At 44.7% G+C, this 27,193-nt stretch overlaps 1 protein-coding gene across 1 annotated transcript; it reads left to right on the forward strand.

Moving 5' to 3' along the window:
* Positions 1 to 5,519: 5,519 nt before the first annotated feature.
* On the forward strand, positions 5,520 to 26,847 carry LOC118933318 (putative nuclear envelope pore membrane protein POM 121B). The gene is given in 14 exon segments (XM_057488015.1): positions 5,520 to 5,825; positions 6,979 to 7,073; positions 7,236 to 7,445; positions 7,768 to 7,908; positions 9,205 to 9,376; positions 11,230 to 11,327; positions 11,932 to 12,002; positions 12,225 to 12,413; positions 13,997 to 14,382; positions 14,385 to 15,216; positions 16,546 to 16,764; positions 16,767 to 16,871; positions 18,411 to 18,533; positions 26,792 to 26,847. Coding segments are annotated over 14 exon segments (3,003 nt in total).
* Positions 26,848 to 27,193: the final 346 nt, after the last annotated feature.

Consider the following 27,193-nt stretch of genomic DNA (forward strand, 5'->3'; position numbering starts at 1 on the left):
TTCAAGCACAGGTTTGCATTTCTGTGCTTGGTTCCTGATTTTTGTGATTTTTGAGAGGAGAAGGAGGTAGATAATTTTATACTATACCATCATGAATGTGGAAGCCCATAGCTGTACTTTACAAAGTATAGTTATAGTTAGCGGGGGCAACTAGAGTGTTAGGAGATTTGAACAAGCAGCCAGAAGGGAGAAGTGAGTCAAGGTTCAAGAGGCATATTTCAATGTAAATTCAGTGGGGTCTATACAGTGGAAAGATAGGGTGGATTCTCGTATCAGACTGATCTAAATTAAAACTCCACCTATCGTAGTCATCTGTGATGTGGAGTAAGTTATTTTATCTCGAAGCCTTAGTTCAATAAAGGTTAATTTCCTTTCCCTCTATGCTCAGCTTCAAAATTACATGTATTTAATATTGTGGATGTGGCCATTTAACTGTAATAGTGTACAGTCATCTGCCCCTGCACATAATTAAGGTTCTCACTGAATGTTATTTAGCTGGTGGTAGAGGTTACTTAGTAGATTAGTTGTTCTTAAATGTTCCTCAGGCCACCTGCTGGATTTTTTGGGTTGAATGGAGTGGCGATTTGAATTTTGATGTATTTATGCACAATTTCCACACATATACCATAATTAGTTATATTCATTTAATAGGCACTTAGCAAATTCCCTTGTGAAAGTGAGAAAATATGGGCAACTCCTCAGTGTATTTCCTACTTTGTAAAAACATTGGCAATGCTGATGAATAATCAAGCCCCTGATTGTTTCCCTGCTCAGTGTTCTCCACTTGGAGGTGAGATGAGTGACTTTGCACATGGTGATAGGCACTTAAAATCCTATTTTAGTTTAGAAGTGTAGATGTGAATTGTTTTTGTTCTACTGCTTAAAGGGCCAAGATTGCTTGAGCAGAACCCCTAACCTCTAAAAATCACCTTGTCTCTTTTTTGCACAAAAGGCTAAGTTTTTAAATTACATGTACACTCTACACATTTCTTATTGTGTGTGCATCTTTACTGAATCTAGTTCCATTTACTAATTTTAAATATTGATTTTTATTTTGTTTCAAGTGTATGCACTTAACATGTTTATGTTAGCTTGTTATAATTTAGTAAATTTAATAAAACAAAATCCAATAATCTTCACTATTACTGATATTTTTATTTTGTCTAAAATCAACACACTGACAGGCTTATTCTGGTAAGCTTTTCTATCTGAAACATACTCCTTTTCCCGACTCAAGCTTTGGAGTTAATTTCTTTTTAAATTTCTACAGATTCCTTAGACATGTTCCCCTTTTTAATGAACCTGTATGGAGATTTGAGTGGGATAACATCTGCAACACAAATCTGGATCTCTCCAAGTGAAACCAATTTAAACTTATTAAATTGCTGCAGCAATCCAGGGGCCCTGATTAAGAGCTCCTCCAGTCCAAGAGTTGAATAATTTCACTGCCACTTCAGGCCATTTGATGTTTTACATTATCTCTAGTGGTGTCCTTTCAGACTAAACATAATCCCATTAAGCAATGCTGCTGGCTTTTTGGGTTATATATACTGGGCTTAGTAATGTTCTGCTGTTCCTTGGGACTGTGTTTAATTCTTCATCTTGGATAGCTGGTACATTCTGGCAATAAGCTTACATAAAGGAGATGGATGAATTCTTCTTTAGTAGGATTGATTAAGTTGTCATAAAATATCTGTGACCCAGATGTCCTCAGACCATATTATACTTACACCAAAATTTCTTTGGTTCAAATTCCAGTCTATTGAAAAAGTACATATTCTTCCACTCCTCGTAGCCACTACAAGGCTCTTGAGGGGTCAAAGGGTCTCTTACATATGCTGACAAATCAGTCCTGATCTTCATTGTCCACACTGGTGGGCTTATGGTGAGTGTAAACTCTCCTCTGCCAATCTGTAGTGTGTGTGACCATTTATGAAGTAAGTGAGATGGGACTTTTCCCACACTGTCACTGCCATTTCTGATAGGTCATTTCCTCCATAGAAATCTTGGTCACCAATGCCCTCAACTTGGCCAGAATTACCGTAACTAATACAGTGCTAGATGCTATTCTGGTAGTCTGCATATACTGACCCATTTTCACATTATGAAGATTCTCTGAAGAAGGTATTGTAATTATCTGTATTTTGCAGATGGAAAGACTTGAGGCCTAGAAACTAAGTAAGTACTTTACCTAAGGTCACATGGAGTCAGATGGATTCAGCGAATACTCAGGTCAACTGCTTGCCAACCCTAAGACCTAGAGATTTGTTTTGTAAGCTCTTTCAACCCAAGTTGTCCTTATCTATAAAACTCAGTTACTGAGAGTACTTGTCTCTCCTTTAGTTATTGTGAAGATTAAATGAGATAACTTATATCAAGTGCATACCAAGTGGTAGGTACACAAATGTTGGCTACTATTATTCTTTTGTATTAAAATAGTCTTAAATTGAGTCTCAGGAAAAATCCGTTCTTTCAAATCATTATATTTAGTAGCTGAACTTTCTTCAAAGTCATAAAAATAAATAGAAAGATCTTCCAATTTTTCTGAATTTGTTTTTAGTGGGCTAATATGTTTCACTTTGAAAAGATTTGTAAAGGTTGAAAACTCAGAACACGTAGCACAGTATTGTCAATCATCTCAACTTTTGAGTAACGAGCTGCCAAGCCAGAGAGGAGTTGAGCTGTTGTACACAACATTTCTATTGAATGCTTTTCATGTGCCTGTGGATCTGTAGTGTTTGCTTAAGGGAATAATTTCTTTGAGTTTTTATAACAGTTGTGCATAATAGGTGTCATTATTTTCCCTGTTTTATAGAAGAGAAACTGAGGCCCATGGAAATTAAGTAATTTGCCCCAAAATTGCCCAGTTATTGAATGATGGAGCCAGGATTCTAATCCAGGCACTCTGGCCCTAGGTGATCTCTTAACCACGACTAGTTTCCACATTCTGTGTTCTTGGCATTGCAAAAATGTTCCATTGGCTAGGGTTAATTTTGTGTACTGACCGTTGGGACTCCTGGGAGAATTGTATAACCACCTTTAAAGTTAGTATGGCTCATAGGGCAAGTCCACCAACGGGTATGAGCAGAAAGCAAGAGATGATGCATTGCTATTAGCGAAACATGATGGGAGGGACTTATTTGTGTCCAAGGGAAATAAAATGGAGTATATCTATTCGATTTTAGTTTTACTAAATATCTGGAGAACCCAGAGGCACTGTGCGCTTACCACATCTAAGGGAAAAAAGTACACTTTTCTCAGATAGGGGCATTTAAGTCATTTATATATTTGTAATAATGGAAGACTAAGGCATTAGGACTTAATTGAAGTACATTCTTTCCTATATAGCATATTCAGCTGCTTCCGTTTACACTACCTCTTTAAACGTTGTATTATTGACCCCGTAAAGTCGTGACAGATGTGGACACTTACTAGTGACATAGCTTTCACATCCAATGCATCAAGTGCCCCCCTCATACCCCATTAGGCCCCGAGCTGCCTGCCATTCACGCGCCGTCTCCCGGCAACTTGGGAGCGCGCGCCGCCAGCGCACAATGCCCGCCAGCGCACAATGCCCCCCTGCCTCTTGCCCAGTCGCGCTAGCGAAGGCAGGGAGTCTGGCAGAGAGAGCCGCGGAAGCCGCTCGCCCGCCAGACAGAGCTCGTTCGTCGCTCTAAATGGGAGGATTTCTGAGCAAGCTCCGCCCCCCGCAGCCCGCCCCCGGTCCGGAGGCCAGGCGCCGAGCGCGCCCGGCCTTCCTCGCAAGCCCCGCCTGCCCGACAAGCCCCGCCTCGCCGGCTCCCTCGGCCCGCCCCGATCCCATTCAGCCCTCAGTCCTCACTCGTTTTCTCGGGTCCCTTCGGAGGCCTTCCCGCCGGTAAGACACGCTGACCCTCCCCAGACCGAGGACTTGACTTTGACAGGTTTTTTTTCTGAAGTCCTAAGTGGATTCTGTGCCCTTTCACCTTTTCAAACACCTTGGTGCGCGTCCACCGTGTCCTGCCTCCCTTTAGCTTTTGCTAAGAGATGTGCTGCCAGAACTGTTCCCTTCTTTCAGTTCTTTTTTTTTTTTTGGTCATTTTTCTATTCCTTTTATTTTTACTTTTGAATTATTTTTGGTATCATTAGTGTTCAGTTACATGAGCGACATTGTGGTTACTAGACTCCCCCCATTATCAAGTCCCCCCCTCATACCCCATTACAGTCACTGTCCATCAGCGTAGGGAGATGCTATAGAGTCACTACTTGACTTCTCTGCGTGCTATACTGCCCTCCCCGTGCCCACGCCCCTACATCATGTATGCTGATCCTAATGCCCCTTATTCCCCTTCTCCCTCCCTTCCCACCCACCCTTCCCAGTCCCTTTCCCTTTGGTATCTGTTAGTCCATTCTCAGGTTCTGTGAGTGTGCTGCTGTTTTGGGCCTTCAGTTTTTTCCTTGTTCTTATGCTCCAGAGATGAGTGAAATCATGTGATACTTGTCTTTGTCTGCCTGGCTTATTTCACTGAGCATAATACCCTCTAGCTCCATCCATGTTGTTGCAAATCCTTCTTTCAGTTCTTAAAGCTCTGAACTTTAATACAGTATGGGTTTAGCAGAATACTTGGTAAATCACCTAAAATATACGTGCTTCAGGTGAGGATACCATCTGTCTGTTTATTGCAGCACTATTTACAAAAGCCAAGATATGGAAGCATCCTAAGTGTCCATCAGTAGATGAATGGATAGGGAAGAGGTGGCACATATACAAAATGTTACACTATTCAGTCATAAGAAGGAAACAAATCCTACCATTTGCAACAACATGGATGGAGCTAGAGGGTATTATGCTCAGTGAAATAAGCCAGGTGGAGAAACACAAGTACCAAATGATTTCCCTCATTTGTGGAGTATGAATACAAAGCAAATCTGAAGGAACAAAACAGCAGCCGACTCACAGACTCCAAGAAGCGATCAGTGGTTTCCAAAGGGGAGGGGCGTGGGAGGGAGAAGAGGATTCAGGGGTATTATGATTGGTGCACATGGTGTGTGTGGGGTCACGGGGAAGACAGTGTAGCTCAGAGAAGACAAGTAGGGACTCCATGGCATCGTGCTACGCTCATGGACAGCGACGGCAATGGGGTATGGGGGGGACTCGATGATATGGGTGAATGTAGTACGCACATGGTTTCTCTTGTGAAACCTTCAGAGCAGTGTAATATATTAATGATACCTTAATGAAAAAGGAAAAAAGAAAAAAAAAGTTCACATTATACCAATTGACTTTCATGAAAGACTTCAATGCTTTTCTTTTCCTTTTCCTTTTTCTTTTTTGCTGTCTCACCAACGCGAATCATGCTGAGTACCTGGTGCCCGCGGGGGCCGCGCTGGCCAAACTGGCTGAGAGGTCACCGCGGCCTGGGGGAGCCTGAGCCGCGAGCCCCGAGCTGCCTGCCATTCACGCGCCGTCTCCCGGCAACTTGGGAGCGCGCGCCGCCAGCGCACAATGCCCGCCAGCGCACAAGGCCCGCCAGCGCACAATGCCCCCCTGCCTCTTGCCCAGTCGCGCTAGCGAAGGCAGGCAGTCTGGCAGAGAGAGCCGCGGAAGCCGCTCGCCCGCCAGACAGAGCTCGTTCGTCGCTCTAAATGGGAGGATTTCTGAGCAAGTTCCGCCCCCCGCAGCCCGCCCCCGGTCCGGAGGCCAGGCGCCGAGCGCGCCCGGCCTTCCTCGCAAGCCCCGCCTGCCCGACAAGCCCCGCCCCGCCGTCTCCCTCGGCCCGCCCCGATCCCATTCAGCCCTCAGTCCTCACTCGTTTTCTCGGGTCCCTTCGGAGGCCTTCCCGCCGGTAAGACACGCTGACCCTCCCCAGACCGAGGACTTGACTTTGACAGGTTTTTTTTCTGAAGTCCTAAGTGGGTTCTGTGCCCTTTTCACCTTTTCAAACACCTTGGTGCGCGTCCACCGTGTCCTGCCTCCCTTTAGCTTTTGCTAAGAGATGTGCTGCCAGAACTGTTCCCTTCTTTCAGTTTTTTTTTTTTTTTTGGTCATTTTTCTATTTCTTTTATTTTTACTTTTGAATTATTTTTGGTATCATTAGTGTTCAGTTACATGAGCGACATTGTGGTTACTAGACTCCCCCCATTATCAAGTCCCCCCCTCATACCCCATTACAGTCACTGTCCATCAGCATAGGGAGATGCTATAGAGTCACTACTTGACTTCTCTGTGTGCTATACTGCCCTCCCCGTGCCCACGCCCCTACATCATGTATGCTGATCCTTATGCCCCTTACTCCCCTTTTCCCTCCCTTCCCACCCACCCTTCCCAGTCCCTTTCCCTTTGGTATCTGTTAGTCCATTCTCAGGTTCTGTGAGTGTGCTGCTGTTTTGGGCCTTCAGTTTTTTCTTTGTTCTTATGCTCCACAGATGAGTGGAATGATTTGATACTTGTCTTTGTCTGCCTGGCTTATTTCACTGAGCATAATACCCTCTAACCCAATCCACGTTGTTGCAAATCCTTCTTTCAGTTCTTAAAGCTCTGAACTTTAATACAGTATGGGTTTAGCAGAATACTTGGTAAATCACTTAAAATATCCCTGCTTCAGGTGAGAATATTATCTATCTGTAAGGTATAGTTCTATACTAGGTTTTGTTACTTTTTTATCTTTGGACGAATACATTGTATCAGTCAAGCTCAAAGAGGAAACTTCCTGGATGGATATAACTTGGCTGATAAAGATGATTAGATTAAAAAGACTTGTGTTCTCCTTTAGTCCCAGTAGCTGAGTGATAACAACAAAATTCAAAACATTGGTGACAATCCTAGATCCTTGATAAGTACATTTATTTGAAAAGGTGAACATTGAGGTTTTTGAAATGTTTGACTTTTTAAAGTCAAACCTTTTAAAGTGTATTTCTGATGACTTAGCATAAGAGATTGAAGGATTCTTGTAAACTTTGACCCTGCACGTCCTTATGCACACTTTTCTTCCACTGTAGTTTTACTTGTATGAGCAGTTTTTCAATTTCCCCCTCAACGTTGTTGAATCCATTGCAGGGATAGCTGTTAAGTACCTGCCACTTTCTGCCCTCAGGTGAAATAGGGAAAGTTGCCATAAAAATGCTGTGTTCTGTGTTACTTAGAGGCTTAATCTCTCTGGAAAATAACTGAACCCACATGATTCTTAAGTAATTTAAATTTTCTGTCATTCTTCTAAGCTGCTTTGATTCCATAATGTGTCTCCCATTCTCCACAGGAACTGCAGGACTTCACCACACCACTTTGGCATAACACCTCCAAGACGATACCGAATCCAGCAGGCCCGGTATTCCCACGTGCTTCCCAAGCTGCGCTGGAATGGCGGTCATGGGAAGCGTGTACTGTCTCCTGGTAATTCCAGAGTGGTGTGCAGGCCTTCGACAGTGAGGATTGCTCCTCCTGGGAGCAACCTGGCTCGTTTGCCAATGTGAGTATTGCAGGAGGAAAAGACTCCCAGTGTGTCCACTTTATTCTCTTGCAGTTGTTCATCTGACAGAATAACTGTAACTCAAAGGAAAGGAAGAAGCTCCTTATGTGAAGGAGAAATCTCAAGTTTTAGTTATTGAGCGGTTTTTTATTTTCTGGGTTTTTCCCAAGACTGTAGCTTTAACAGCTAAGGGCCGTTTGTGTGAGTGTATAAATAATCCTTTTGCTTGTTGGATAGCTTCTGATTTCCAGCGCCTGAAGTTTATGCTATGGAGCATGATAATGAGAATATCTTAATGCTAGAATCCTGTTTTCTGTTACAGAGCAGCGCAGTTCCCTAAGGCCCCAGACCCGTGGTCAAAGGAGGCTGTTCTGCTTGACCTCCAACGTTGGAAGAGGAGGAGAAGGACAGTGGAGGAGGAGAAAGACCAAACATCTGCTGCTGGTCAGGAGGATAAAACAAGGTAACACGCCCTGCAGAGTACTCAACATGCCTCCCACATGGGCTCCTGGGATTTATTGAAAGAGAGATCACTCCCAAAAAGAATCAGAGGCCACCTCTTGTGAACAGCAGGTCCCCTTCTTTGGCTTTCATGGAAGAGCTTGGTAACAAGAGCTTTAATGCTATGCCTTTCATTAGGCACAGGTTACATGCATTTTGTAATATGCCTTTTCTGTAAGTACTAGAGAAAAGCCGACAGTCAGTGGTAGTCCTGAATGCCTTAGTCCTGTTGTCCACGGAGTGCTGTTGGTTGGCTGTGCTGCCCTGCAAGAGGAGGCAGACACCAACGGAAATTCACTGTGAAAGAGTGAAGCAACTCAAGATGTCATGGGGTGGTGGTGGGTGAGGGGGTTCTAAAGGTACATAAGCACTAGCCCAGAGGAGGAAAACCTCAGGGGCATAAGGAAATGAGGGAGGGAAGGATAATGGCCTACGAAAATCTGAAGTACTATCACATGAAAGGAGGACTATTGGCTTGGCTTGGCTCCAGGTGGGATCCATAGATGAAGTAAGTGAAAGAGGAAGTATGATTGCATCTAGTGTACGGATAAACTGGTCTGTGGTTGACATTCATCAGCCAGGAGACAGTGAGCCGTCTGTGCTGTCACAACGGTTGGATGACTATTTCACAGGAAAGATGTTTAGGGAATTTGTTTCAGTTTGAATCTTAGAAAAAGTGGTTGGTTCCTCCTAAAATTTTTTTAACACCTTTACTGAGGTATAATTGACATAAATCGTGCCTCTTTGAAGTGTACAATTTGACCAATTTTGGCATGTATCCTTATCAGAATTATTGTCCTATAAATTTTCCTCTTTGAAATCAGAGAGGAACATTTTGAGTAACTTGCCATAATAACTATTTTGTGTAAATTTCACACCCACGAAACCATTACCACAGTCAAGTTAATGAACATCACCATCACTGCCAGAAGTTTCCCCGTGCCCCTTAGTGAAACCTTAAAACCTCCTTCTTCTCATCCTGCCCCTGTTGCCAGGCATCTGTTGGTCCCCATTCTGTCACTATAGATTTGTGTGCGTTTCCTAGAGTATACATAAGTAGTATCATACGTTTAATTTTTAAAATACTGAGCTTTTCCTTTCTGACTTTGTGACACATGTTTAGCTGAATTAACAGTAAAATGAACATTATCCTTTTCCATTACATTAGAACGATTTTGTGACTGTGGATGAAGCCTTAAAACAATGTTGGTGCCTTTCAGTAGCACATCTGTGTTTTCCCGTTTTGTTTCCCTGTTAGGCCTGAGCCTCTGAAGAGTGGCCTCAGTTCCCAGAGCTCAGACAGCGAGTTGCATGAGAGACCCTCCACCTCTGCTGTGAGCTGCTTGAAGGGCACGTGCACACATGGCATCCGTATGTCCAGCCGCAATGCCATTACCAGTTCATACAGCTCCACTGGAGGCATCTCTCAGGTACACGCTCACTCCAATTTGCCCTTCATACCCTCCCTGTCTATTACAGTTACTTTGAATCAGGGACCAAAAATCAACTCATTGCATTTGGTTCACATGTCTCTTAGACTCTTTTTTTTTTGAGCATTAAAGGTATTTAATTAATATATGTAACAAAAAATCTGAAGGTAAGGTTGTACACTTATGGAAATAATGATTTTGACCTACTTCATAAGATAGTTGTGAGGCAGTACATGTAAAGTGTTCAAGAGTCTACCCTGTCCATAGTAAACATTCCAGAAGTGACACCAATTACTATTATTTGAAATAAGTACCGTCATTTACATTTCAGGGGACTTAATTCACACTCAGAGCTTCGGACGTAGCATTATACAAGGCTGTATCTGACGGCCTAACAAGCAGGCAGGGTAAAAATAACCTTCACTTTTTTAACAGGCCTGGGCAGAGCGAGTATGCTCCGAGGCTCAGCGCCTGGGGCGGGGCGGGGCGGCGGGGGAGGGGCGAGCGTCGCGCCCCGCCGCTGCCCGCCAGTCCCCCGGGGGCGAGGTCCGCGTTCCCTGGACCGCCGCGCAGCTGCGCGGGAAGCCGCCTCCGCGTCGCGGGCAGCTGCGGGGAGGGCCGCGGGAGGCGCGCGTGCCCCGGGGCCTCCGCCTCCCGGGGCGCGCTGCTCAGGCCGGCCGGCGGGCCTGACGTGCTCCCTGCGATTGCAGAACCCCTCGCTGTCCTGGGGGCGCGCAAGACACACCCCCGGGGCGCGCGGGCCCCGCCAGGACGCCGGCTTCCCTGCGTGCCGGGCGCCGGCTCCCAGCGCCTCGGCCCGCCGGAGGAGCCGCAGGCGGCATGTCGCCGTCCTGACAGCGCCGCCTCCCCGGGCTCTCCGAGCCCCGCGCAGCCGGCGCCCCCTGGCGGCCTCCAGCTGTCAGGCTCCCTCCATGGGGAACCGAGGGCGTGTTGTCCCCGCGGCCGCCGCTGTCGCCACAGGAGCGGAGCACAGGGGCTGGGGCGGCGGCCGCGCGCCCTCCCCCGCGGCGAGGACTTCGGGCCTCTCTTAGACTCTTAATCTAGGTACTACCACTACGCTTTTTCTTACTTTTGAAAAGTCTGTCATTATGTTCTATAGAATTTACTACATTTTGGATTTGGTTTTCGACGTCATGGTGCCATTTTGACATGTACTCTCTCCCTATTTTCCCCGTAAATGGGCAGTTGGCTCCTGAGGTTTGATGAGTTTCAAGTTCAATGATTCGGGCAGAGGTGCTGCTGTGCACTTCTGATCGCATCACATAGGGAGCACGTGCTGTGCGGTTGCCTCCCACTGGGCTCAGGGGTCAGTCTGATCCTTCCATTTATAGTTCCTATGAGCTTTTCACCTGCTGATTTTAGCGGCCATTTATCACCTTTGTCTATGTCCATTGTGGCAAAATGGTGATGTTCTAATTCTGTCCTTCCCTCTGCATTAGGTCTCTGTAATTCTAAATAGAAGAACAAGCCCTACCTATAGGAGTGGCAGGATAATAAGGCAATGATGCCGTAGCTAATCCAAAGGTGACCAGTGAGGTTCTTGCTGTGTTATCTTTATAAACTGATGATATTTTATAAATATTTCATGATCCCCAGTATAGTGTAGCTACTCTTTCTGATGCAACTTGTCCAACTTTGGCCAATGATGGCCCTTTTAAATACTGGCAATTGACTCACTTTTCAGAAGCCCCACTTAACAAAGAAATGTTTTTTTAGTCACTTGAGAAGGAGACTTTATATACAGTGATGGATTAGAGCCACAGAATTATGTTGAAGGTCAGATCCTACGTTATTCCTTAGGGTCAGTCACGTGACTTGTGTTTGCCTTTTAGCTCTGGAAGAGGCGGCGTCCCAGTCCCAGTGCCTCAACCTTCTCCAGCCCAGCCTCCTCCCACTCACCGACACCAGAGAGGCCAGCAAAGAAAATAAGGTAATCCGTGATTTGCTGTGTGGATTAATCAGAGGGTGGGAAAGGAGGGAAATTTACTTGGCTCTTAGGCTTTCTGAGACTCCAATTTGGAGAATCAAAACGGTTCACATCTAAAGGGCAGAGACGGTGCCACCCTGAATCGCTCTCGTCTTTTGCAGTCATCACACAGTGACCACACCAGCCCCTGCTCCCCCTCATGCTGCAGCGTGAGGGGCTGGGGCTTGCATGGGACAAAGTGAACAGAGTGACTGATGGGAGTGGGCAGCAGGCTTCACATTCTAGACCCCAGCTGACCCTCTAGGTGCCCGACTAGAATGCCGCTTTCTGAGAGAGAGAGGTGTGACTAGGACTCTCAGAAACTTGGCAGGTTGTATGTAAGGTTCTAAAGATTGTTTTCTGCTTGTTTTAAGACAAAGGTGTCTCTGTGGCTACTGTGAACTGCCTCCCTTCATTTCTTTAGGAATTTTCTTTGCTTCTTTTTGTTGTCTTGACACACTGAGATCTTAGTCAAGGTTGTTCTAGACTTTGGTCAGTTGGTAGTTAGGAGGGTGTAAGAAGTTATCCAGTGCTTTTCTAAACTTAATTGTGCCTCTTCCTCCTACAGAGAAGAGGACATTTCTCAGGAAGCTGGCTCTTCCGCTCCGCCGGTAGACAAGGAGTCCCAGGGAGAACAGGGTAAGTTGATGAACGCGTGGCATGTGTTCCTTTGGTTTTCTTTTGGTCTTTCTCCTCTGAGAAATCCACCTCTTGGGTTCTCAGTGGACTCTGAGCACAGTGAGCACTGAGATTGAGAGGAAGCATTTCCACATGAGTCCCAGAGCCTCCCCGTGCTCTGTGATGCCCCTGGAAAGAATTCTCCTACCAGGGAGGACAATCCTTTCTTTCTTTTTTCCTTAGAAACGGCCTCGAGCTCCATCACGGAGAGCCCCCCTGCCACTCCACCGGCTTCTACTCTCGCCGTGCCTGCTGCTGGGACTGCTGCTTCCTCGGCCTCCCCCCCAGCCCCACTGACTATCCCGCAGTTTCTCCCCAAGTACATCATCTTCCTGAAGAACCCAAACCCTCTGGGCCTACCATCTTTCCCAGGTGAGCGGGAGAGCTTTCTGTGGAGCACACAGGGCCATCAGCCTCTGCTTAGGCTAACGTGAAAGCAGCATGCCAGTCAGTTGCTAAAAAGGTTGAACTTGCTCTGGCTTAGCACACCTGAGCTGGTGCAGGCCTAACGGCTTCAGAACCGTCTCATCAGGAGCAGATTGTAGGGAAGGGCCTCCCGCCCTTAAAGCTGGAGAAGGCAGCCTCCTTTTGGTAGTCAGATGGCTGTTGCTTTGCAGCCCCATTCCTTAGCTGCTCCGAGCCACGCTTGGGTTCAGATGATTAGATTTTCCTTGGTGTCTGTCTACACATTTAACTCCTGCTAGGCCAAGTTTTATCCCCTGCTGACTGTCTGATGATCTGTGTAGGGTAGAAATAAGGAGCACTTCCTTGATTTTGAGGAATGATTATGTTAAGAACAGGTGGTATCGATTAGTAATATTTGTTGACTCCTGAATCCCTGGCCCAGCAAGGCTTCTAGAGCACCAAATACCATCACGTTTGAGATACCATAGTTGACATTTTCTGTTCTTCCTAGAATCTGCTGCAGTGGCAATGTTGGGGGGGAGGCATTGTGTATTTTCCTCTGTTCTTGTCCCCGCCATGACAAAGAATTGAAGGCAGAGACACAGTAGTAGTGAAGCAGAGTAAAAGTTTTATTTAAAGTTACTTAGCGAGAAAGAAGTGCAGGTGACCTCAGTGAGGGAAAAGCGCCCTGAAAGGTTGGAGAGAAAGAGTTTAAGAGTAAAAGGTCACACACTTAGAAAGTGTGGGTGACTTCAGATAGAGGAGCACCCTGAAAGGTTGGGAAGAGTTGAAGTTATGCACTTAGGAAGTGCAGGCAACCTCAGAGAGAAGAGCGCAGCACCCTGAAAGGTTAAAAAGAGGGAGTTTAAAGTTAAAAGGTTACACACTTAGAAAGTGTGGGTGACCTCACATATGAGCGCACTGAAAGGTTGGGGTTTCCCCCTTTTAAGGATTTTTCAGGAATGTGACAGAGGGCTCGGGTGTGGGCTTGTTAAGTGGTCTCAGGTATCTTTGATGAGACATTAAGTTACTCATCAGTTCTCTAAGTAATTCTGCAAAATTAGCTTATCAAGATGGTCTGCCTTTCCTCCAAGGTGGACAGAGTTATTTGTTTGCTAAAGAGTATGTTAAGAATCTTTCTTCTGAAACTTCCTGGTGTTTTTTCAAAATACAATTTTGGCTTTAAGGTGGGATCTCCCTGTCTTTACTTTGCTGTTTATAGGTGGGCCTTTTAGCAGGCTAGAGTAAATCTTACAAGGATCTAATGGACACAATGAAGACATCAGCTGTGCTCAGATACTTTTATCTGGGGAACACTCAAACCTTCCAGGCCAAGTTTCTCTTGACCTTCTGAGCTTTAACGGATTAACTCACTAACTCTGAGTCTTTTCTGGATTTCTAGTTCTAACTGGTTAACCTTTCTAGGGGGCTTTACTGACCCTGTTCTCTTTCCACCCCGCTCATATGTATTTTCCTGCCTGACAGCCACCCCCAATGCCCGTTCGCCCCTGACGACACCAGGCCTTCTGGGCCCTCTTGGCTCTTCACAGCCAGGGTCCCTCCCCGGCCCTCCTCAGACTCCAGGTCCACAGAAACTTTCTCAGGGCTGACCCCTGCCTCTCCCGCAATACCAGCCTGTGATGCCACCAAGTCACCTCTGGCCTCTCAGGCTGAGACATCTGCCAAACCCCAGGCCCCGCCTGCCCCAGGCCCCACCCTGAAGCCCAGTGCCCCACTTAGAACACCGAGCAGCCCACCCGCTAACCCTTCTGCCTGGGCAGCTCCTGCTGTGTCTTCAGCACATCCCATGTTCAAGCCCATCTTTGTGGCTCCACCTAGAAGTGGGAATGAGGGTCCTGTGCCATTCAGCCGTTCCCATGTCGCAACGGTGGCATCTTCCAGCTCTGTCCCCACCCCGACTACCAGCAGCCTCCCCTCACTTTCAGTCCTGTTTTTAGCAGCACAGGGCTACCTACATCTTTGCCCTTGTCAACTCCTTTCTCCTTCAGTCAGAATACTTCAGGCACTAGCACGAATGCCCCTCTGTTTCCTGGCCAGGCCAGTGTCAGTGTCCCCTCAGCAGCGGCTTGGGGGACCACCACCGGCACAGCCGCGGACTCCACCCAGAAGCCTGTCTTTGGCTTTGGTGCGAGCAGTGTGACCAGCACTGCGAGCAGCATGACCAGCTCCACTGCTTCCACTGCCCAGCCTGCTCTCTTTGGTGCCCCTCTTGCCCCTGGGGCCAGCTCTACCCCAGCCATGGGCTCCATACTCCAGTTTGGCAAGATGCCGGCCACATCTGCTCCAACAACAGCCATGACATTCGACCAGTCCCTGCCTGGCGCCGTCCAGACAGCCGCTGGCAGCAGCACCGCCAGTTTCGGTGGCTTCAGTGGCACCCTCACGACCTCCACCCCTGTCGCCCCGCGCCAGCCGGCACTGATATTCAGCAGCACTGCCACCCCAGCCTTCAACATTCCCTTTTGTTCTGGCACCAGGCCCCCCATTTCTTCCTATCCCGGAGTCACCCCACAGCCCATGTTCGGGGCCACTGATGGACAGCAGTTGGGAGCCGCCAAACCAGCCCTGGCCCCCAGCTTCGGCAGCTCCTTTCCTTTTGGAAGATCAGCAGCCCTGGCTCCACCGTAGCCAGACTTTGGCAGTGCTGTGTGGTCAGGTTTTCATGGGTTGAAACCGCAGCCTCTCTTTGGCACCCCCTCCAGCACAAAGCCAGCCTTTGGCAGCACCACAGCTCTTTCCTCCTTTTTTTAAATTTTGTTATCATTAATCTTCAATTGCATGAAGAACTATGTTTACTAGACTGCCCCCTTCACGAAGTCTCCCCCACATACCCCATTTGTCACTGTCCATCAGTGTAGTAAGATGTTGCAAAATCACTACTTGTGTTCTCTGTGATGCACAGGCCTCCCCATGCCCAACCCTCCATTAGACATGTTAATCGTAAGGCCCGCTCTCTTCTTCCACCCTTCTCCCTCCCTTCCCACCCATCCTCCCCAGTCCCTTTCCCTTTGGTAACTGTTAGTCCTTTGTTGGGTTCTGTGATTCTGCTGCTGTTTTGTTCCTTCCATTTTTCTTTGTTCTTATACTCCACATATGAGTGAAATCATTTGTTACTTGTCTTTCTCCACCTGGCTTATTTCACTGAGCATAATACCCTCTAGCTCCATCCATGCTGTTGCAAATGGTAGGATTTGTTTTCTTCTTATGGCTGAATAATATTCCATTGTGTATATGTACCACATCTTCTTCATCCATTCATCTACTGATGGACGCTTAGGTTGCTTCTGTTTCTTGGCTGTTGTAAAATAGTGCAAAAATAAACATAGGGGTGCATCTGTCTTTTTCAAACTGGGCTGCTGTATTCTTAGGGTAAATTTCTAGGAGTGGTATTCCTGGGTCAAATGGTATTTCTATTTTGAGCTTTTAGAGGAACCTCCATATTGCTTTCCATAATGGTTGAACTAATGAACATTCCCACCAACAGCGTAGGAGGGTTCCCCTTTCTCCACAACCTCACCAACATTTGTTGTTGTTTTTCCTTTGGATGGTGGCGATCGTTACTGGTGTGAGGTGATATCTGATTGTGGTTTTAATTTGCATTTCGCTCATGACAAGCGATGTGGAGCATCTTTTCATGTGTCTGTTGGCCGTCTGAGTTCCTTCTTTGGAGAACTGTTCAGCTCCTCTACCCATTTTTTAATGGGATTATTTGCTTTTTGTTTGTTGAGGTGTGAGAGCTCCTTATGTATTTTGGATGTCAACACTTTATCAGATCCGTCATTTATGAATATATTCTCCCATACTGTAGGATGCCTTTTTGTTCTATTGATGGTGTCCTTTGCTGTACAGAAGCTTTTCAGCTTGATATAGTCTCATTTGTTCATTTTTGCTTTTGTTTCCCTTGCCTGGGGAGATAATGTTCATGAAGAAGTTGCTCATGTTTATGTCCAAGACATTATTGCCTATGTTTTTTTCTCAGAGTTTTATGTTTTCATGGCTTACATTCAGGTCTTTGATCCATTTTGAATTTACTTTTGTGTATGGGGTTAGACAATCATCCATGTTTCCTACTTTTTTGCAGCCACCACCTCGGGCGTTGGAACTACAACCCAGACCACCAGCAACGGGACCAGTAGCTAAGTGTTTGACAGCACCATCTCATCGCCCTTCACGTCTGGTGTGTCAGCAGGCCCCACTGGCAGTGAGGGCTTTGGGATGAGCATGGCTGCCTCCCACAGCAGCTCCAACACTGGGGTGTTCAGCTTTGGCGCAGGATAGAGTGGGAGCACTGGCGGCATGGCTCCTTGGGAGGCTTGAGTCAGAATTCCCTGGGTGCAGCTGGCCAGAGCACACCCTTTCCCTTCCACGTGGCCAGTACGCCTCAGAACACGTCTGTGTTTGCAGGTGAGATTTGGAATGGGCTCGGTCTGCAGTGTCAGGTTCTGTTTTAAGTGCCGACATGGTCTCTGCTCTCAGAGCTGTACAGTGTGGTGATGAGACAGATGTTATCAAAGATGTTATCTGTAAACAGCATCAGGTAGCCATGTAACTCATGACCAGAGGAGCTATTTAGGTAGTCAGGGGCAGCCTTTCTGAGGCAATAGCAAACTGAGGCCATGGCCATAGTTCCAGAGTTGGGAGCAGGGACAGCGACTGGGGGTGAGGGTGTTGCCGGCACAGGGCAAAGGCACAAAGGCAGACACGAGCCTAATGTTTTCATGAGCAGAGAAGAGCCAGGTGTGGCTAGAGGTTTAAAAAGGAAAGTGGGATAAAATGACATTAAGAGACAGGCAGAAAGAAGTTCATTCATGGCCTTTTAAAATGTTTTTGCTAAAGTACTAAGGGAAGTCACCATAGAATTTCAGGCAGAAGGAAGTGATTTTATTTGCCATGTGGAAGATGCATGATAAGGAGTTTGGGCCCAGGTAGCTTCCGTTTTCTTCACTGTATATAAGAGCTCCTTGGAGCGCTTTATGGGGAGATGTGTACCAAGGAGAGCTTCTCTCAGTAGTCATTTTGGAGAGGGGGAGAAAACGACATGTGAGAGCTGTGCCAGGCAGTTCTGAAGTCTGGGAAATTGTGGTTAGGAATTTGAAGCAAGGCTGGTCAGCAAAGTTGTGTGTGTCTGCCCGGCAACAGTCAGGCTTGAGGTATGGATCTAAAATAAGTGGATAGAGAGTGAACCCAACCTGGTTAAATGGCACAGGGAGCAGGAGGTGCAGGGGACTGACTACAGGCCCTGATGAGGCAGAGGATCTGGAGTGGGTGTGATTGGCATGGGAGCAGGGACAGCACTGTGCTCACATCCGAGATCTGGGGGAGGATCAGTTCCTGGTTGCAGTAAGGTGTAACCCCCAGAGGCCAGGTGGGGGGTGAAGATTACATGCAAGGTCAGCACCTTGGTGGGCACCCACCCCACCTCAGGTCTAGACAGATACAGATACATGTGAGAGGATCTTCCCAGAGAGCCACTGTGGAGGGTAGCCCAGCACTGGGCGGGAGGCACCATGAGGGAGGATGGGGGCTGACTGTGGTGTGGGACTGCGGTGAATTAGAGGAGAGGGAGCAGGCAAACAGGGAAGAGACATAACATTCGTCATGAGAGAAAGGAGGTCCACTCAGTGTCCCCCTCAGCCATGCTGTGGTGGCCAAGGGAGTGCAAAGGTTCTCCTCCTCAGGTGGCCAAAGGGCAGCTAAGGGGCTTGTGCTCTGCTGCAGCTGGTGGGGAGTGGGGTGAGCTCCAGCTCATGTGGAGCACAGGGGTTAGGACCCAGTCACCCCATGTGCTTCCTTACTGAGGGGTGAGCCGGACAGCGGTGCGGGCTAAGGGATCCTGTGGGGATGGATTTGCAAGCAGACTTCCCCCAGTTCATTACTGCCTGCTTTGACACCTTCTTCTTGTGGGGCTAGTTGTCACAGTTCTTTGCAGTCTCTCCATTCCAGGCACATCCACACCCACTTTTGGTCAGAACACCCCTGCCCCTGTGGTGGGTGCATCAGGCATCAGCCTCTCCACTGGGGCATCCTCAGCAGATGCCCAGGGCTTTGCTGGACCTGGAACCTTTGGTAAGTCGCAAGTCTCTCTAGTCAGGGTGACCTGCGTATTCCTTGAAGATGGGGTGGGGTTATTTGGGGAGTGTTGTGTATTTTCCTTGGTCCTTGTCCCCACTGCCAAAAAGAATTGAAAGGCAGAGACACAGTAGTGAAGCAGAGGAAAAGTTTTATTTAAAGTTACTTACAGAAAAAGTGCAGTCAACCTCAGAGAGCAGCACCCTGAAAGGTTGAAAAGAGAGAGTTTAAAGTGTAAAGTTTACACACTTAGAAAGTTCAGGTGACCTCAGGGAGAGGAGCGCCCCGAGAGTTTGGGGGTTCCCTCTTTTAAGGATTCTTCAGGAATGTGACTAAGGTCTGGGGCTGCAGACCTGTTAGGTGGTCTTTGAATAATACTTAGAACTAACTTAACACAAGCAACTTCCTGCTGTGATTTCTCCCTGGGAGCCCAGCCTTTTTGGTCTGGGAGCATATCAAACAAGATTGCCTGCCTGGCCCCCAAGGTGGGCTGAGTTATTGTCTGTTTGCTAGAGAGTAAGTTAAGAATCTTACTTCTTAACATCCAGGGTATTAAAATGCAATCTTATTTTTAAGATGGAATCCTTCCTGCCTGTGACTATGTTGTTTTTGCTGGGCTTGCTTGCCATTATTAATTGTCCAGATTGTAAACTACTTGATTAGTGCCAAAGGTGAAAAAAAAAAAAGCATGTAGGTAAAGTTAAAAAAATAAGCTGGGCATGCTTGATTAACACAATAAAACCATGGGCTATGCTGAGGTACCCTCCTTTCTCTGGGGAATATTCGAACATTCCAGGTTAAGTTGCTCCTGGCTTTTTGAACTTTAACTGATTCACTTTGGGTCATTTTTAGTGGGCTTTTTCCTGGCTTTATTCTCTTTCCATCCCACTCATATCTATTTTCCTGCCTAACAGGGCACAGTCCCTCAAAGAAGAGGCTAGGAGAGATGTGACCTCACTGGAAGTCAGGCGCCACTGAGGAGCAGGGAGGGAGTGGAGGCCTGGGACTGCTGAATGCCTAACTCTGGAGATCTGATCTGGGAGCACAAACATACATTACATGGTGTTTTCATGGTACTCTCATGATTAGGGGGTTGGAGAGCTAAGACAGGCAGATACCTTGAGAGACTGAGATTCCAGCTGCTTGTGGAAAGTAGGGATCCATATCTGGCTACTCTGGGACAAAAGAAAGCCAGGCAGTCTGAGAGACTTCCAAAACAGCAAGGGGTCTGCTAAAGGGCAAAGGATTGCAGAGAGCTTATTGCTGAGGAGAAAGGAGAGGCAGACAAAATTGTCCAGGTGCACTCTGTCCAGGAGGTTGGGAACTTTCATGATCTTCAGGAACTCCAGCTCCCTGGCTGGCAACACAGCTCCAAGGACCACCTCCGTGATAAGCAGCCTGCTGCGCCTTTCTCCCAGCCAGCCCCACCTGGCTTGCAAACCAGCAAACCCAACCCTGGCATTCAGCCGGCCAGAGGGAAGCCCTGTCTACAGCAACTACAAATGCAAAGCATAGAGCCTTATACCTGTGTGTTCGGCTCACTGGTTCTGGCAGTGGAAACAGGCACAGCAGCTGGGAAGCAGGAAACAGCTCTTTCCTCCCCCCAGGCACCAGTACCACTCCCCTATGACCCCCAACATTGCTTCAGGGGCTGAGCAGCTCCAGAGAGTAAAGCTGCTGAGCACTAGAGGGCACCATATACAAATATGAAATGCCAAAGGAACCTGGTTCAGAGTATGAATACAACCCCTGAGAAAGATTCAACTGAAATCGGCTTCATGAATCTGCCTGAAAGGGATTTCAAAATAAAAATCATTAACATCCTCATGGCGGTGCAGAAAAATATTCAAGAACTCAGAGAGGAATTCTGGTTAGAGATCCAATCATTACAGAACACAGTATCAGAAATGAAACATACAATGGAAAGTTTTAAAAGCAGATTAGATATGGTGGAGGAGATGATAAATGAAATACAAATTAGAGAAGAGGAATGCAAAGAAGCTGAAGCATAGAGAGAAAAAAAGAATGACAGAATATTGAGAGAACTGTGTGACCAATCCAAATGGAACAATATTTGCATTATAGGGGTACCAGAAGAAGAACAGAGAGAAAAATGGATAGAAAGTGTCTTTGAGGAGGTAATTGTTGAAAAGTTCCCCAATCTAGGGGAGGAGATAGTCCCTCAGGCCATGAAGGTGCACAGATCTCCTAACACAAGGGACCCAAGGAAGACAACACCAAGACATATAGGAATTAAAATGGCAAAGATCAAGGATAAGGACAGACTATTAAAAGTAGCCAGAGAGAGAAATAAGATGACTTACAAAGGAAAGCCCATCAGGCTATCATCAGAATTCTCAGCAGAAACTTTACAGGCCAGAAAGGAGTGGCATGATGTATTTAATGCAATGAAGCAAAAGGGCCTTGAACCAAGAATACTTTATCCAGCAAGGTTATCATTTAAATTTGAAGGAGGGATTAAACAATTTCCAGATAAGCAATAGCTGAGAGAATTTATCTCCCACAAACTGTCTCTACAGTGTATTTTGGAGGTACTGCTATAGATAGAAGGATTCGTAACGTGTAATAGCTGTTGTCAGAGGTGGTTAAACTGCAGTAAAGAAAGTAGAACAGTTAATGACTAGGCAAGATTAAGTGAACTATCCCCAAAGTCAATCAAGGGATAGACAAAGAGTACAGAATATGATACCTAATATATAAATGGAGGAGGAAGAAAAAGGAGAAGAAAAAGAACCTTTAGACTGTGTTTGTAATAGCATATTAAGTGAGTTAAGTTAGACTTTCAGATAGTAAGGAAGTTACTCTTGAACCTCTGGTGACCACGAATCTAAAGCCTGCAATGGCAATAAGCACATACCTAGGGACAATAAATGGTCTGAATGCACCCATCAAAAGACATAGAGTCACTGAATGGATAAAAAAACAAGACCTATCTATATGCTGCCTACAAGATACTCACTTTAAACCCAAAGACATACACAGACTAAAAGTGAAGGGATGGAAAAAGATATTTCATACAACTAATAGACAGAAAAAAGCAGGAGTTGCAGTACTTGTATCAGACAAAGTAGACTTCAAAACAAAGAAAGTCACAAGAGACAAAGAAGGACATTATGTAATGATAAAGGGATCAATCCAACAAGAAAATATAACCATTATAAATATCTATGCACTCAACACAGGAGAACCTACATATGTGAAACAAATACTAACAGAATTAAAAGGGGAAATAGAATGCAATGCATTCATTCCAAGGGACTTCAACACTCCACTCACTGTGAAGGACAGATCAACCAGACAGAAAATAAGGCAAAAGAAGCACTGAACAACACATTAGAACAGATGGACCTAACAGACATCTACAGAACTCTACACCCAAAAGCAGCAGAATACACATTCTTCTCAAGTGCACATGGAACATTTTCAAGAATGGACCATATCCTAGGCCACAAAAGAGCCTCGCTTAATTAAAAAAGATTGAAATTGTACCAACCAGTTTGTTCAACCAGAAAGGTATGAAACCAGAAATAAATTAGGCAAAGAAAATGAAAAATCCCACAAACACATGGAGGCTTCACAACATGCATCCTAAATAACCAATGGATCAATAACCAAATAAAAACAGAGATCAAGCAATATAGGGAGACAAAGGATGACAATGATTCAACACTGCAAAATCTGTGGGATGCAGCCAAGGCTGTGCTAAGAGGAAAGTATATTGCAATACAGGCCTACCTCAGGAAAGAAGAATCCCATATGAACAGTCTAAACTCACAATTAATGAAACTAAAAAAAGAAGAACAAATGAAGCTCAAAGTCAGTAGAAGGAGGTATATAATAAAGATTAGAGCAGAAGTAAATAAAATTGAGAAGAATAAAACAAAAGAAAGAATTGATGAAAGCAGGAGCTGGTTATTTTAAAGGAAAAATCACTATGGACACCACAGAAATACAAAGCATTATTAGAGAATACTATGAAAAATTATATACTAACAAACATGATAAGCTAGAGGAAATGGACAGCTTTCTAGCAAAACACAACCTTCCAAGGCTGACCCAGAAAGAAACAGAAAATCTGAACAGACCAATTACCAGCAATGAAATTGAATTGGTAATCAAAAAACTACCTAAGAACAAAACCCCTGTACCAGATGGCTTTACCGCTGAACGTTATCAAACATTTAGTGAAGATCTAATACCTAACCTCCTTAGTTTTCCAAAAAGTAGAAGAAGAGGGAATACTCCCAAACTCATTCTAGGAGGCCAACATCACTCTTAATACCAAAGCCAGGCAAAGACACCACAAAAAAAGAAAATTACAGACCAATATCTCTGATGAACATAGATGCAAAAATACTCATCAAAATATTAGCAAACTGAACTCAAAAATACATCAAAAAGATCATCAGGATCAAGTGGAATTCATCCCAGGGATGCAAGGATGGTACAACATTTGAAAACTTCATCAACATCATCCACTACATCAACAAACAGGACAAAAACCACATGATCATCTCCACAGATGGTGAAAAAGCATTCGACAAAATTCAACGTCCATTCATGATAAAAACTCAACAAAATGGGTATAGAGGGCAAGTACCTCAACATAATAAAGGCCATATATGACAAACCCACAGCCAACATTATACTTAACATCGAGAAGCTGAAAGCTTTTCCTTTAAGATCGGGAACAAGACAAGCACATCCACTCTCCCCACTTTTATTCAACATAGTTCTGGAGGTCCTAGCCATGGCAATCAGACAATACAAAGAAATAAAAGGTATCCAGATTACTTCAAGCTCTACTACAAAGCCACGGTAATCAAGACAATTTGGTACTGGCACAAGAACAGACCCACAGACCAGTGGAACAGAATAGAGAGTCCATATATTAACCCAAACATATATGGTCAATTAATATATGATAAAGGAGCCATGGACATACAATGGGGAAATGACAGCCTCTACAACAGCTGGAGTTGGCAAAATTGGACAGCTACATGTAAGAGAATGAAACTGGATCATTGTCTAACCCCATACACTTCAAAATGGGTCAAAGACCTGAATGTAAGTCTTGAAACCATAAAACACTTAGGAAAAAAACATAGGCAAAAATCTCTTGGATATAAACATGATCAACTTCTTCATGAACATATCTCCATGGGCAAGGGAAACAAAAGCAAAAATGAACAAGTGGAACTATATCAAGCTGTAAAGCTCCTGTACAGCAAAGGGCACCACCAATAGAACAAAAAGGCATCCTACAGTATGGGAGAATATATTCATAAATGACAGACCCGATAAGGGGTTGACATCCAAAATATATAAAGAGCTCACACACCTCAACAAACAAAGAGCAAATAATCCAATTTAAAAATGGGCACATGATCTGAACAGACAGTTCTCCAAAGAAGAAATTCAGATGGCCAACAGAAACATGAAAAGATGCTGCACATCCCTAATCATCAGAGAAATGCTAATTAAAACCACAATGAGATATCACCTCACACCACTAAGGATGGCCACCATCCAAAAGACAAACAACAACAAATGTTGGTGAGGTTGTGGAGAAAGTGGAACCCTACTACACTGCTGGTGTGAATGTAAATTAGTTCAGCCATTGTGGAAAGCAGTAGGAGGTTCCTCAAAAAACTCAAAATAGAAATGCCACTTGACCCAGGAATTCCACTCCTAGGAATTTACCCTAAGAATGCAGCAGCCCAGTTTGAGAAAGACAAATGCACCTCTATGTTTATCGCAGCACTATTTACAATAGCCAAGAAATGAAAGCAATCTAAGTGTCCATGAGTAGATGAATGGATAAAGAAGATGTGGTACATATATACAATGGGATATTATTCAGCCATAAGAAGAAAACAAATCCTACCATTTGCAACAACATGGATTGAGCTAAAGGGTATTATGCTCAGTGAAATAAGCCAGGCGGAGAAAGACAAGTACCAAATGATTTCACTCATCTGTGGAGTATAAGAACAAAGAAAAAAACTGAAGGAACAAAACAGCAGCAGACTTATAGAACCCAGTAATGGACTGACAGCTACCAAAGGGAAAGGGACTGCAGAGTATGGACTGTGACTGTAATGCCGTATGTGGGGGGGACTTGATAATGGAGAGTGTCTACTGACTATAGTGTTGTTCAAGTGACTGTATATTAACCATACCAATATATGATTAAACATAATAATAATAATAAAATAAAATAAAGAAAGAACTTCAGCTGTTTCATGGGCACAGGGCTTGCGTTTGGGTTGATGGAAATGTTCTGGAGCCAGAGAGGGGTGATGGTCACGCAATCCTATGAATGCACTAAATGTCACTAATGGTAAAATTTACCTGTCTTTTACTGTAATAGTTTTTAAGAAACAACATACAGATGAGAAAAAATGTTAACATCAATACCCACAATTATTTCCGTATTTTTACTCCATTTCTGCCCTTGGACATAATTCATATTTGTGAAACACAAACCAGAAAATACCACCCTTCAAGAGGAAATAAACTATCTCATGATGGTAGGTAAACAATGGAGAATCCAGAATGACACTCCCCTCCAGAATTCTAGTCACTTGCTAAGCTCTAGAGCATTCTCTCTCTCTGCCCCTACAGAATTTTTTTCTTTCCCAAAGGCAGTTTATACCTGATGGATACCTGACCCTTGAAATTCATTCCTAGTACTGAAATACAACCATGTTTGTTAACTAAATTATTTACAGTAACAGGATGAAAGGGTAGAAACTAGCAGTTCCACCATCTACTTAACAAGTTTACTTGTTTATTAGTTTTTGCCCAAATAATCCAGTGTAACAATCCCTCTCCACAAATATGGTCATTTATAGCTAAACAAAATACAGCTAGTCTAATCTTTAATCCATAGTCACAAAAAATTAAGATTGAGACCAGTAAATTCTCTTAGTTTATGAAAGGTATTAATGATTTTACCTGCTCTAAGTACCTCATAGAAGTTGAACCATATGTTATTTATCTTTTTGTGACTAGCTTATTTCACTTAGCATAATGCCTTCAAGGTTCATCCTTGTTGTCGTGTATCAGAATTTCTTTCCCCTTTAAGATGAATAATCCCACTGTTAGGTGTACATGACATTTTGTTCATCCACTCATCCATCAATGGACATGACAGGTTGCTTCCATGTCTTAGCTACGGAGAATAATGCTGGTGTGAACCAAGGTTCCTGAAGCTCAGTATTCAATGATTTGGGGTATATATGCAGAAGTGGAAATTCTGGATCATAGGATTTTATTCTTTGTTTGAGGAAATACCATTGCATATTCCTTATCAGCTGCACAATTTTACATTCCCACTGAGAGAGCACAAGCGTTCCAATTTCTCCACATCCTTGACAACATTTGTTATTTTCTGTTTTTTGATCATAGCTATCCTGATGGCTGTGAGGTGATATCTTACCGTGGTCCTGATCTGCATTTCCCCAATGATGAGTGATGTTGAATGTCTTTTCTTGTGCTTATTGGCCATTTGTACATCCTCTTTGGAGAAATCATGCCCTTTGCTCATTTTCCAGTCAGGTTATTTTTTTGTTTTGCTTTTGAGTTGCAGGACTTTTTGACGTATTTTGGATATTAACCTCTTATCAGATTTATAGTATGTAATTGTATTTTGCCATTCCATAGGTTGCCTACCCATTAGCTGTTTTTAATATAAAATAGTCTGGCATCTGTGTCTTTTAAAATATTTAACTTTATTTTCCACTGAGAGTCAAGATGACTAAAGTGCAGTGAGTTTTTAGGGTTTGCCTAGCAACTCTGGGATATGTTACATGGATCTGCCCAGTAATTAGCATAAGGTGATCACTTCCACAGAGAATCTGTAACTCATATATTAAGGCCCCTCTCCTAGAGCAATAGCCCGGCACTAAGTTCACTAGCACACAGTGAATTGTACTTTTCATTCTGTTGTATATACTTATATACAATTTACTTTTTAAATCCATTTTACATTGTACACTTCAGCGGCATCTATTCCATTCACAATGTTGTACACCTATACCTGGTACCCAGCTCCCAAACATCACCACCCCACAACCCTATGTCCATTAAGCAGTTCCTTCCCATTCTTCCTCCCCCAGCCCCTGGCAACCACCAGTCCACCTTCTATCTCCATGAGCAAACTCTACTTCTGTGACTGGTCTACAGACAAAATTGAGCAAGGATTTTACCTGACTGTTGTTTTCTTTCAGTTGTCACTGATCTTCAAGTTGCAGAGATAATTGCCTCAGAAAGTAAGAGACTATGATAGGAGGCTCCATCCTCCAATGTATAAGGCATCAAGAAACCTAAAAAGTATAATCTGCAAGCTGCTCATTACACCTAAGCCTTACATTGACAATGGATACCTTTTTTAATTCACTGTGCCTGGAATGAGCATGGTAAGAGATTCTCTCAAGTCTAACAAATTCTCTGTTTGCAGACTCTGATGATTCAGGTCTGTCTTCCTACCTAAACATCTTGGACTTGTTAGAGAAGCCCTCTTTGGAAAAAAGTAACAGTTTCTTGGTAACATGTCAGCTGCAATCATCACTGATGGAGCAGTTAGAAATAATACAAAACATTGGTGGGGATCTGGGTGTTTTAATGAAACC

This window comes from Manis pentadactyla, chromosome 10, assembly GCF_030020395.1.
Source record: "Manis pentadactyla isolate mManPen7 chromosome 10, mManPen7.hap1, whole genome shotgun sequence".
Lineage (NCBI taxonomy): Eukaryota > Metazoa > Chordata > Mammalia > Pholidota > Manidae > Manis > Manis pentadactyla.